This window comes from Planococcus citri, chromosome 4 (assembly GCF_950023065.1).
Source record: "Planococcus citri chromosome 4, ihPlaCitr1.1, whole genome shotgun sequence".
Classification (NCBI taxonomy): Eukaryota; Metazoa; Arthropoda; class Insecta; order Hemiptera; family Pseudococcidae; genus Planococcus; species Planococcus citri.
Genome location: NC_088680.1, coordinates 6,782,830 through 6,796,869, shown reverse-complemented (window position 1 = coordinate 6,796,869; position 14,040 = coordinate 6,782,830). Strand labels below are relative to the sequence as shown.

Sequence of the window (14,040 nt, the reverse complement as noted above, 5' to 3'; positions counted from 1 at the left end):
TTTTTTCAAATAAATTGGAGCTTTCCAAATCCATTTTCGTGAAATTTTGTGGGAAAAGTCGGATAATCGATTTTTTGATTTTTTTCAATCCAATGGACACTTTTCGGCGTATTTTTGTCAACTACTTTACGGTTAGATTTCACTTTCTGATTCATCTCAATAAAATGAACAAATTTAACAAAAAACAAAAAAAATAATAAGTAACATTTGACAACTGACTAGACTAAAAAAACAATAAGTGATTTGAACCCACCTGAAGTCGTCTTCAGAGGGTGTTAAAATTGGAGTGTATAGAGTAAATTTCAACACGAGACGAGGTGTAAAATAAACTTCTAGTCAGCTGAATCATCGTTTATGAATAAACGATCGTTTCAAAATTAATAATAGAATAAACATAATTATTCAAAAAGTCGGAAAATTGTACAGTGAATTTTCAGCTATACCAATATATTTAATCTTAAGATAATGAAATTCCCTATAGATTTATTTCAATTTTTAATCAAATGCCTAGCAAAGGGGTAGATTCAGCAAATGTTGTAGAGATATTTTAATTACAAATAAAACAACACTGATTTCATACGAAATGTATTCTTTGGACAAGGCTACAGAGAAAGCTACAAGCTGTAGAAAGCTGAAATTTTAAACATAGGTACTTTGAGTATAGGACTAGTGCCTTTTGTTATTTTCAGGAAATTTTTAACATTTTTAGGGGGTCAAAAGGGGGAAAAAAGAGTGAAAATTGAGAATTTTAGAATTTTCTAATTTTCTCGACGACAATGCCTTCATTGAGACGATTCATAACAGTATTCAAAATTTCATCAAAATCCGTTCAGCAGTTTTGCCATAAAACCGCTTACTAAAAATTCTACAATAAATTTAGAGTAAATGCAAAATGTGATTTCGTATCTAAAGAACTATTCAACATACAATATTGGTTTTGGTGTACCTAGATAGAGCTCGTGAAAATAAGCCTAGGTACAATTTCAATTTTCATTAAAACCATACCATTTACAAGATACATAATTTTTTAAATAAATTTCTAAATGATTACAGAATATATAAGCATGCACGCTCGGCCGTATATCGGATAATCTCGGCCTTTTCCGCGGATTTCCATGGAAATCTCGGAACGGGAGGGCGGGGGGGCGGCACTACCGTGCCGCTCAGATCAAAGGTGAATCTATTCCTGAAGAAACTCGAAAAGTATAGGTGAGCTCATTGGCCAATCATATCTCTTCAACTTCAATTTTTTTTTACTTATAGTCAATTTGGAATTTTTACTCCTTGCATAAAAATCAGTTTAAAAACGGGAAATGTGATAAGTATACCTATCCAAAATGGTTAGATTTTTTTTTGATTGTCAACTTAAAATTTTTACACCTTGCATAAAACCAATTTCAATACAAGAAACTTGATAAAAATTGCCAAGTTGCCTTTATGTAGGTAAAATGCTAATCTCGCCCTAATCTCATGAATAGATGCACCTTTATGCTTCGCAGAAAAGATGCAAGATTGAATTTGAACATTCTAATTTTGATAATTGAAAGAACAATGTTTTTGTTATGGGAAGAATTTGATTTTTTTTGGCTTGAAAATAGAAATTTCAGTCCTAAAAAACGAAAGCAAAAAGACCCAAACAAAGAGAGGGTAAATGCTCTCAGAATTGTAAAAAAAAATGTCTATGAGAGACTCAGAATATTGTAAAAAAAAATTTCTATGTGAGAAATTTATTTCTCTATTTTTTTGAATTTGAATAAATAATAGATTTGGGAAAAATTCGAGTTTTTGGCTTGAAAATTTAAAATTTGAGTGATTTTTTGTAGAAATTTCAGTTTTAAAAACCATAAGCTAAAAGACCCAATCAGGGCAAAAGCTCTCAAAATTTTGTATTTCGAGAAGTAAAAAAACATTTTTTTTCCTGGTAAATAAATCCCTTTATTAAGGGCCGATTCCGCATACTTTTTTGCATAAGCAGCAGGCGCTAAAATTCACACGTTGCAAGTTTACTTAATTCAAGTACATTTACTTTCAAGTACTTGATCATGTCTGATCAAATAAATTTACTTGTATTTATTATTTTTCATCGTGAAATGGAATGGATAATCCGCCAATTAATTGAAAAGTCAAGTTACTTGCGGTTGTTTGAATTGAATAAACTAGCCACGTGTAAACTCCAGTTGTCACCTTGCATCTTCAGATCTGGAGATCTACTGAACAGAATTGAATGAAATTTAAAATATATATACTTTGAAACAATTAAAAGAAAATGTCGGATGGGATTTTCATTTGATTGAATATTTTTCGTAGAATTTGAAATTGAAAATCAACGAAATTTGAACACTTTTCAATCGTTGTTCATTCCAAAACTATTCAAGTAATTAAAAATCCCCTCCGACATTTTTTTCTAATTGCTTCATAGTATCTATATTTCAAATTTCATCAATTTTCGTCGGATAGATCTCGAGATCTCAACACTCGAAAATCAGGCGGATCGGGTATGCAATCATGTATGCGGAATCGGCCCTTAAGACTGAAAATTCACAAAACTTAACGATTTCGTCGAGTCTGGCAAAACATTTTCAAAATTTAACAAATTTGGGGAGGGAGGTCTGATAAAAATTTATCCCCTAAAGTTTCGTGTATGTCGACCTTGAAAGATCAAAAATTAACTATAAGCTTCAAAACGAGTTGGAAGCACTTGCACAGTTGCACTAGATTTCATAAGGTATTGAAATTACGTAGTTTGCATATTGAATTGTAGCTTTCTAAATCCATTTGATGAAATTTTGTGGGAATTTCAAATTTCAAAAATCTGCTGAAGGATCTGAAAATTTTTTAAAAATCGATGGAGGCTACAAAATGACTTGCACCTACCGATTGGAAAGATGGGTAAACTTATAAGAAAAAGTTAATTGCGATGCTGCGATTCAACTACAACGATTCACTTTTGTTCTAAATACGATTCAGAGTCTGATTCTGAATCCGATTCAAAATTTATTCGCGATTCATTTCTGCGATTCGAATCGCACAATTTTTAATTTTGACTATAGAGTATAGACTGAAGTTGGAAGGTAGCTATGGTCCAATGGACTTTGGATTTTCAAAAATGCGATCCAAATTTGGGATTCGTCCAGGAGAAATGGACCTTACGATGAAATCACAAACTTTAAAATTTAGCCAAAAAATGACAAAAATGTCAAAAAATATGATATTTTGCGAGATTTTCTTCCAATATTATATGTACTACATATCTTCATAAAAATTTGAAGGTTACTTCAATACGTACATTATCAAATTCTATTCCCTGCCCGAAGGGCAGGTAATTTTGCTTGTCTGGAATAAGTTTAAATTTCATGCTATTTTGCTAAGAAAAAAAAAATCAAGAAAAAACTGTTTTTACAACACTAAAATAACTGAGTAAATCAGCATTCTCTATGATGAACATCAAATTTCAATGGGCCATATCGCCCAAATACGTTCATTTTTACATTCTACACCAAGTAATGTTTAAGCCACATTAGTACACTCCAACTTTGAAAACATGCTCAATTATATATCACACAGTTTATACCTACCTTGTCAAATAAGCAAGTACCAATGTGACTAAACATTCGCGAAAAATTTTGAAACCATCAAAAACTGATTCTTTGACTTATTTACTATCAAAATAGTGCATCAACCGCAAAAATAACGAATTTATTTACCTCTTTCCATTTTTCCAAAATTTCACAAAATGAAAAACTTGAAAAATCACTGAAAATCACGCACTTTTATCTCAGAATTTTTTTTTAGGACTTCCTAATTGAGAATCACGATGTAAAGTTGTACAATTATTAATCTTATGAAGAAGAATAAGATATCACCATTGGGGGGGTGGGGCACATGGAGCGCCACAAAATGATTATCCATAACTGGTGTCGATATCCGCAACATGGTACTTTACTTTACCTATAGTTGATTTTAGTTGTTTTTGAATTAAAATTGCTCTATGAGACTCTGCCTCAACTTTTTTGGCTTTTCCACAAAAATGTCATCAAATGCAGTTGGAAAGCCAAAATTCATTCTGTAAACTAATTTTAATACGCTGTAAATTCGACTTTAGGACTTAGGTGGATTTCAAGTCTTTAATGAGCCTCCAGCGACTTTTTGGAAAGTACTGAAGCCTCCAGTAGGTTAGTGAAACTTGAAATTTCTACAAAATTTCAACAATGTGGAGTTGTAAAGCCGAAATTCACTAGAATTCGCTCGAAGATAATTCTCACCATTGGTGGTAGTCTGGGTGGTAAAACTTGATCCGTGTTCAGTGGAAAGTGTGGCTGGTGTAGAGTCTGTGGAAGTGTAAATGATAAATCAGTGCGTTGGACTGGAGTATACCTACCTATGAACTCAATTATTGTTTTTTTTAGTCACCATTAAATATTTTCAAGTGAAAAACATCGATAGTGATCCAGTTTGAAGTCATCTTTCGGCATTCGTAAAAGCCTTCATCTAGATAAGTGATTTCAGGTATTGTATAGGAAGCAAAAAGTCCCGAGGGCATTTGTCTTTCGCTCTGTTGATTTCAATAAAGCAAAATAAAATTGAATACTGCAGTATTTGAAATTGTTTTCAAATCTCTCATTCTACGCTTTTTTCAATGATGGTCGACGATGGGAGGGAGGGACATTTGAAAATGGGTTTTATCTTACTTTAATTGTCGTTTCTCTTGTGGTATTAACAAACCATGTTACGTTCCAGTCCGAGTTGAGTTCATTTACGCAGCATAGTTGTATAGCTTGACTCGGAGTTTTTTCTAGTACAATACGGTTTCCTGAATGATTATGATTATTAAGTATAGTGAACGTAGGTAATGTACTTTATCGAAGTAAGGAATTATTAAATTTCAACATGGGTGGTTTAAATGTTTCAAACTTTCTGTATTGGCTCACCAGTTACATGAATAGAGTGAATGGTATCAATAATGCAGCCATTTGTATTACACACAGAAAAGGAAAACGTTGTTGGCTCTTTTAGCTGAGTTATTGGAATTCTCGAGCTGATTCTTACATCAGAATCAATCAAGTCTCTTAGAGAGGTTTCCTCGTAATTCTTTACGTATGTTATTCTATTAAATGTTGGCTTCGGATATCCTATAATCAAGAAAAAAAATTTGTTGAAATGTAGTTACTTAGGTGCTGCGCTTACCTACTAATTTGCCACCTATTTCCATAGAATAAAGTAGGTACACCTAATGCGAGTAGAGTATACCTCTTATATAATTGTCCAAGCCTAGAGTACTTCCGTTTTCTAAATTGAAAATCCTCTTCATAATAACGTAAGGTGGTGCTATACCATTCTGGATTTTTTCCATCTGCAGTTTCGTGTGATATTTGTTTTCATTACCTAAGGATTATAGATGTCTTTACAGCTGTTTTATTCAAATAATAATTACCTACGTATCTGAACTTTTCACGAAATTTGGAAAAAAAGGAATTACGAGAACCTACCTCAATAGAGGCGTATTTCCCCGCCCCCCACCACCGCCAATAAGGGTCTAAGTAAGGTCGTTCGTTTATGCTTCGTTTGTGCTTCGTTTGTGCTTGTTTGTGCTTCAAGTCCCGTCGTTTGTGCTTCATCCCTTCCCAAGAGAATGAGGACATCTTGTGGGGCGGCTGGGGAAACGCGAGCCCCCCACCACCGCCAATCGGATTGGAAATGGTAGCAATCTTTTGTGCTTCGTTAGTGCTTGTTTGTGCTTCGCCACTTCCCAAGAAAATTAGGATAACTTGTAGGGGGGCTGGAGAAATGGTTTTTAAAAGAGAAATTGATGAAATCGTTTGTACCTATTTCGTTTGTGCTTGTTTGTGCTTCAAATCATATCGCTGAAACTCTCCTCCTCTTCGAGTTGAGGTTCCTCAAAACATCATTTCAAATAGGGGTTCCCTTAATATGTTTTGAGGAACCTCAACTCAACTCGAAGAGGAGGGGAGTTTCAGCGATATGAGTTGAAGCACAAACAAGCACAAACGAAGCACAAACGAACGACCTTACTTAGACCCTTATTGGCGGTGGTGGGGGGGCCGGGAAAATGCACCTCCTCAATAGGCTAATTATCATTGAAATTTTTTTTTCATATATTTAATGCTTTTACTGTTAAAAAGAAAACATCTAAAGCATAATATTAATGGTACAAAATTTCTTAATTAATTCAAAGAATTTTTTTTCTTTTTAAACGTCTCGTTACATCTGGTATAAGGAGAGGTTCAATTTCAAATGATTTTTTTGTTTAAATCGTGAGATAAAAATTGAACAAGAACAATTATTGCAGGCAAATTAGCATCATATGTACTTCGAAAATAAAAACATTTTTGGCTAGCCAAGCTCTTGTGATGAAAAATTTTCAAAGGTGGTCCCCCGAATTGTTCCTGAGAACTACCACCTCACTTGATGTGTAATATACTATTTCGACGTATAATCAACCCCCGACGATAAAACTACAAAAAAGCCATTTTAGTGGGTACTACCCCCATAATAAAATTAGCTAGGGGTCTGTGGGGTGGTCGTTCTCAGGAATTATTCAGGAGACCAACCTTGACGATTTCTCATCATAAAAGCATGGGTAGCCAAAAAGATTTTATTTTTTCTTATTGCCTCCACTAAACGTAGGACGTTTTGATTGAAGTGAGTACTACACATCAAAGATACAGTTTTTCAATGAGAAATATTTTCTGCCAATTTTTTTTATTCAATGACAACATGCGTACTGGCGTACTGATGAAAACATGTAAGGGAAAAACTTAGTTCATCTTACCATCGCATCTGACTTCTAACCAAATACTGCGAATGACATTTGGGCATCCCTCTGTCGACAGATTTAAGCACGTATACCACCCAGTATCAAACCGAGTTAGGAAATGCAATGTAGCATCGCCAGTCTTCAAATTCTCAGCTTCAAAAGTGCTCTGTGGAAATTAATCGCCATTATGCAAATATCTTGTAAATTTATAAACAATCAATCTTTTTGACGAATTTTTGAAAATGGTCGAAATACACCGTTCGTCAAAACTTATGAACAACATTTTTTGTAATTTTTTGAGAACTTCAACCTGACAATTATGTAGGTCAATGTTGTGAAATTAGTTTTTTGATAAACGGTTTCATAAGGCTGCAATCAGAGGTTAAGGATTGAAGGTCAAAATATTATTGATGACGTCATCGTTAAAAGGTCTGATGAAGAAATGTCATTGTTAATTTATATTTTTAGGATTATTCTGTCTGACTTTTAAGAACTTGGAAAAAGTTTTGATGAATTTTTGACACCAGGTATGTTGAATTTGTACGGAGCGTTGTAATCAATTTCCGCAACTGAAAATTTGGTTCTGAGATCTTGGTGACATTCTTTAGAGAGCAAAATTTTCCGTACAACCGCAGATGACGAGTTGTAGAAGTGTGCTTATTAGAAGACAAAGAATGCAAATGCTTACTTCTACTTTGTATAGAGATAATTCATCTATTGATGATTCGTTTAATATTTTCTGAATTTTTTCGAATGATGAACGATACCATTGATGTTGATTTTTCGTGTTTATGACTTCGCATGGTAATACCACGTAATCTGCGCAATCCTTGGTTATGTTGGTAAATTTTACTGTTGAAAATTCGCGTTGAAGAAAAAGAAATAAATTATTTTCTCTTTTTAAAATAAAAATGTAGGTATATCTTACCTATTGAATCTGAGGAAAACACTGAAGGAACTGTCGTTATAATAATCCCTAACCCGATGGCAATGCTTGCTGTAATAAAGTAAATACGTATTTTTAAGAATAAGGCTATCGTACCTATAGTTGCTACAGAGTATGACTAATTTACTGACAATGAGCAGAGTAGGTGTGAAATAAAGTGAGGCAAACTGTTAACCTTAACCGTCGTAAAAAAATTGTGAAATGCCATTAAAAGTCCTTAAACCCAAACCCTCCTCTGTCTCTTTTAATTTATCGATCAAAAAAGTGAAGCATAAATGTAAAATATTTTGAATAATGTGTTTGAAATTGAAAGATTGGTGATACGTCTGCAAAGACTAAGACTTACTTTTTTTTTGAAATTTTGAAGTCTGCGATATATTGGAAGGAATTCTTGGAATGGAAAAAAAGAGCGAGTGCTATCAAGCCAAGTCTAAGGCTTCAGTACGAGCATTTTTCTAGTTTCTTTTGATTCAATTTTATCGGTTATTGATGTACAATACGTGAGCGAATCAATGGAATACTTATTTGCAAAGTATAACACAATCGCAGGTAGGCTAAGTATTTCTTAAAGTAAGCGGTAGTTATATTGTAATCAAATACTACTCACCCTTGAGAATCATGAAGATTAACGAAAACATGGGAAATAAATAATTCGATCGAATCGGCGAATACCATAGAACAACTTCTCACATCGCAAATAATTATTATGGTAAAATTGCAGCTTCAATTTGTGAGTTGGCATTCCATGATCGCATATTTCATGAGATAAAAGTGATAAAATTGAACGGAATTTATGTATCTCGCTTGATTAAACCAAATGCAATGAATCACTTGATATTTTTGCTCAAACTTTCGAACATAATACGTAGATATGCATTTATTATCGTGACTTGTAAAACGCCAAACCCCCCCCCCCCATTCTACACCAGCTTCAAATGAGAAAAATTAACGATTATTTGAAATTCGAAACGTGGTAAAATTCATCGTTCTGGAAATTTCTGAATCGCGTAAAATTCATGCTTACAAGGGTGGAAAAAGTTTCGATCTGATGGACTAGATGAAGCTAAATTGAAAAGAGCCTAAAAATACCATATACATCAAGAACAAAAATTCCAAGTGCTGAAAGATACGTTTTTAAATTTTTGGAGAATTTTTGAAAATCTAAGGGACAAAGATGATGAAAACTCGACCGAATTGACCTAGAAATCTGATATTTTGTGGCACTATTATCATTGTTGTCGCCTCTTTCATGATTCGAAACGATGACGATGTCGAACCATTTTAAGAAGCCTGCAGTCTCCAGCAGATTTTGAAAAGTAGAAATTTCCACAAAATTTTACGCAATGAAATTGAAAAACCTATCAGATCTATAGTGCTCTAATCACACCTATCAACGATTGAAATTTTTGGTGAAGTAAAATTTATGCCAGAAGGAAACGTCCAATTTGAATTGAATAAAAATTACAAAATAAAAAAATTATTTTGAAAAATTTTTTTTTAAATGTATTTATTTATTTATTTATTTTTGAAAAAGTGCTATTAACCAATAACGGTTTATGACCAATATTTTTGATTCATTTAAAAAATCTAATTCAAGAAATTGAAAGCATTTTTACGTCACATTTCAGGATTTACGTGGGCCTTTAAGGGATATACAAAAATAGATCTTTGTAATTGAGTATGAAATCAATGAAACTACATGAGGTTCGTTGTGAAATTCGGTCGCATTTTCGTATTCATCAGATTCTGTCGAGTAAAGGATGTTTGGTACTGATTCATATTCATTAAAATTTTTCGAATGCTTCGACTAGTCGATTACCTGAAATTTCGAAAACGAACACAAGACATTTTGAATTTATACATAATTATGCAGAAATTGATTATAGGTACTCGTATATAAGTACATTGCGCAATATTCATGTATAGACGAACAGGGATTGATGTACAAGTACCAATTGAGCTAGTTAGGATCGAGAAAATAATCCTTTTCTAAGGAATATTTTTTAGAAATTCCCCTAAAGAAATAATTAAAATAATATTTGCCACAGTCAGTCCTCCCAGTATCACTCTATCAATCTTTAAAATTACGAGTGGATAGTAAAAATTTGGTTTTTCATTTTCATTTTTTTTTTTTTTTTTTTTTTTTGAAAATGTAAATTGTAAATACCTGGTGCATTTGAGGATGTTTCCACCGAACACGTTGTGATAATGATTCTTAACTCGAAGGCAATGTTTGCTGTAAATAGAGTAAAATGCATGCTAAGGATGAGATTGAGACAATTGTACCTAAGTAAGTATCAAGGGGCATGATTTTTTTCAAAAGAGACCGACAACACCATTAGAAAGAATAATATTGCAAGAATTCCGTCGAATTCCTTTAAAATTTCATGAACAATTAACTACCGACTCAGATTGTGTTTGAGGAAATTTTATTGAAAATTAGGTACCTAGTAGATATAATAATTTTTTGAGCAGTGAACTAATGGAGTTGAACTTTGTTTCTGTGTTGCAGGTTAATGATACCATGATACCGAAGCGTCACAATATTGCAGTCAATAATGAATAACAAGAAGTCTGATGGAAATGGGTGAGTTTATTAGTTTATTTTCATTCAGATATAAAAATGTTTTCATACTGTAGATGTTTAAACGATTAAATCGAAAGAGCATGCCATGCGAAAAAAAAAATCATCAACGGTTCCAAGGGGAAAACCCCGTTTTGAGCATTTCTGGAGCCTCAGGCAAAATTTCAAATGTTTAAATTTCCATAAAATTTCACCCAATGAAGTTAGAAAGTGAAAAATTTACCCCTGTACTCTAATTTTAACATGTGTGAAGTCGATTAAAAGTGATTTTAAGCTTTTCTGGATCCTTCAGAAATATTTTTGAAATGAGAGATTTTCATAAAGCGACATCAGAACTGTTTATCAAATAAACTTTAGCACGTATGAATGCATTTTAATGGCGTCAAAGTTCATTTTAACTGATTTTTTGGACTTTTTGAGAAAATTATATTCAAGAAAATCACCAGACGCTCCAAAATGGCCTAATAAACTACCTGTATTCGACTTGGGCTATCAAAAATAGGGCGTCAACTGAATTTCAATTTCTTTTTCGTCTCAAAATTTTTCAAATTTTCATTTGTGAAATCGCAGGAAAAATATACCCGGTCAAAATTTCAAAGGCTCAATTGCTTTTTTTCTATGTTTTGCACATTTTTTAGTTTTATTAACTCGATTGAATAAAACTTGGTGACAATTTCAGCTGTCAGAAATTGCTAGAGGCTTCAGAACTGCTCTTAAAAGGTTTGACACCATTTTCAATAGATTTGAAGAGGTAAAAAAATTAGGACACATACAAAATTTCAACTTTCTAGGTCAATTTGGTGAATTTTTTCTTTTATTTTTGGCCCTTTAATTTTCAAAAATTCGCCAAAAATTGAAAAATGCACTTCAGCATCTGAAATTTTGGTTGATTGTGAATTTTTGCATTCTCTTTTGATTTAATTTGTTCAAGTTTTGAAAATTTTCCGCCACTGGGAAAACTCTCATAATCTGAGCCAAGTCACCCCTCTATGGTCTTGTTTGGAAACTCGATTTGACTCAAATTTGAGTGTCATTGTTATAATAAGTTTTGGATAACTTACGTTTGAATAGTAGAAACGTCATCGAGATCTTCGCGTCCTGTTCAGAATTGGATCTGAATTCTATACACGATTGATTCAGCAAAATCGACAAACTGTAAAACTGACTTTTCTCATCGCGAATGATTTTATCCTCGTAAGTTAACGAGATTTATGATGTGCGAACATTCTATCAGCAACCGAGTAACGGTACATACTTACCTTACATACCTGATAGAAGGAAATTTATCGGGTAAGAATTCACGTATCGTATGTATTTGATTAAGCAGAAATTCAATTAATAATTTACATAGTAGGCTTTTTATGTATAGGTACTATAAGGGGATATTTTGCTATCGTAGCACGCAAAATATATATTATCTCATCGTACGGAATTTAAACTTTCAAATGAATAACAGAAACTATGGCGTAGATAGATATGAAAGACGTAATTCATGGACGTATTATTTTTTCCGAGTATTTTGATCATCATGTGATATTTAAGCTCAGTGATTCGTGGTAAAAAAAATTTACCTGCATTCAAGGAATAATGTAAAAAGCATCAGAATGAGAAAAATTTCATTGGATGTAGGATTGTTTATAATTATCATTAAAAGAGTTGAGTATGGGGTGTTGATTGCCCCCCCCCTTTCAAAAACTTACCAAAATGTTGAGAAATTTTCGTTTTTAATGTAATTTTTACAGCTTTTGATCAAATGCGAGACCGTTTTTCTCCGATTTTTAGATCAATTTTACAATTTTTGGGATTTTTAAAACGGATTTTGTGCACTTTTCTTGGATTTTATTAAAATTTCTCCCAGTTGGAATGTTTTTTGGTATTTCAATCAATTTTTATTTTAGATGTGGCAATTTCAAAAGTTGGCCATGATTCTTACTCAAAATTGAAAGAACGTTAATATGTTATTTTTACTACATAGGTCAAATTGCGATTGTTTCTGTGCCTGATGATCATGTATTCAGACCGAAAAACTTGTTTTTTATGCTTTGTCCTTGGAAATTCGACTATATTTTTTACAAATTGTTCAAAAATCTAATTTCAAAATGGCATTCTTGGAGTTTTGCGATAACCCCCTAAAACGTGGGTGAAGGTGCCCAATATGAAATTCACTTTTGGCCCCTGCAGAGCGAGCGGTTTGAAACGGGAAGATATTTGATAAATCACTGATTGAGACTTCAGGTAAAATTCAAAATTGAGAATAAGATTCTGAAATTTCTGTTTCGAAGGTTTTAGAACATCTTCTTTCAATGTAGCTAGATTTCGCTCAAATCGGAATGTGCCAATTCAAAAGGTTTCCTTGTGAGGTTGCTTTGTAGCATTTTCTGTCAGGTACCGAGTCGAAAAACAGGGCGCGCAAAAATATTGTGAACCTCAAAGGAAGTTTTTTATTAAAAATATAGGTTGGCAACCGGCAACGTGAAATAGATGCATGTGATTGGTGGAATGTAATCACCTCAGTCTAACAACCAATTGTGCTATAATAGATATCATTTACTGTGATCAGCCGAAAAATTTGGCATAAAACTTTTTTAGGGGTAGGTGGGTAATTCTCAGAAAAAGGTAAAAATCGTGTACATGGCCTCAAAGGTTTTAGCATGAATTTTTTTTTTTTTTTTGGTCCATTCAAGGATCATCCCCCACACATTTCACATATGGTATTGAAATTTTTAGCCCCTCCTTTCATTGGTGTACATTTGATTTTATACCCCAAATGTCCTTCGACTTAGCTGTCACACACCATGTTTTTGAAAATGAATGTTATAAAGTGTCATGAACTTCATTTTTTTGGGGAAAAATTGGCACGTTCTCATTATCATAGAACACGAAGGTCCATTATTGTGCAAATTGCAATTGGAATAAGTCCATAGGAAGCTGACATTTCACATTTGAAAACTGTCACACACTTTTTGCGCAAATTTTAGAGCAATTTTCAATTATTTTTGGTGGCTTCCCAATCCAATATTTTTTTCTGGTGAGTGGCTGCACTGGTTCGCTATCTTCATAAAAATGTTACCCCGCAATGTTATTCTCATAACCTACGCAATGGCTCGTTCTGATCGTACTTGTCTCTGAAAATATGATATTTCGCAAAATTGGTGTCCTTCGGCTTGCCTTTTTATTTACCCTGATGAACCCGCCAAAAACGATAATTGAGAAAGGGAAGTTATTCTACATGATAAGTACACATTTATTACGTGTTAAAAATCGAATAATGTCCAGTAGGTAAGGCTAGAAATGAAAAAACGTTGAGATTGTCCTTCGGCTTGTCCAGCGCCCATTTGTCCTTCGACTTGGCCAAATTTCAGACAGCTGTACTTTTATCGCGCTAGTCGACATATTACACGATAAAACAAGCAAAATTTGACATTTTCTCCCTCCCCACACCTCACCTCTACCCCTACCATAAAAATAAGTCCAGATTCGAACTTTGCGGCCTGAAAAACATAAATTGACATATTACATGATAATATAAGCAAAATTTGACATTTTCCCCCTCTCCACGCCTCCCCCCTACCTCTACATAAAAAATAACTCCAGATTCGAATTCTACGACCTCGAAAACATATCAATCGGCATATTACACATCGATGAGGGTCGAATCCTAATTATCGCTGTTTTAGGGGGGCCGGGGTCCACAGTGGGGAGGATTGAATTGAGGCCAACACTAGAACAGGGATC

At 33.5% G+C, this 14,040-nt stretch overlaps 1 protein-coding gene and 1 long non-coding RNA gene across 2 annotated transcripts in view; both read right to left on the bottom strand.

The window, feature by feature from the left end:
* Window positions 1–11,485, bottom strand: part of LOC135843720 (fibroblast growth factor receptor homolog 1-like) — a 64,921-nt gene extending 53,436 nt beyond the window's left edge. The window contains exon 1 of the mRNA XM_065361684.1: window positions 11,367–11,485. Within this exon, the coding sequence (XP_065217756.1) occupies window positions 11,367–11,388 (22 nt within the window). The 5' untranslated portion in view covers window positions 11,389–11,485. The remainder of the gene's footprint in view (window positions 1–11,366) is intronic.
* On the bottom strand, window positions 5,256–7,622 carry LOC135845759 (uncharacterized). Its single transcript, XR_010558819.1, has 3 exons — window positions 7,464–7,622; window positions 6,791–6,941; window positions 5,256–5,382 (listed from the first exon to the last, which is right to left on the bottom strand). It is a non-coding gene; the product is annotated as an uncharacterized LOC135845759 (long non-coding RNA).
* Window positions 11,486–14,040: the final 2,555 nt, after the last annotated feature.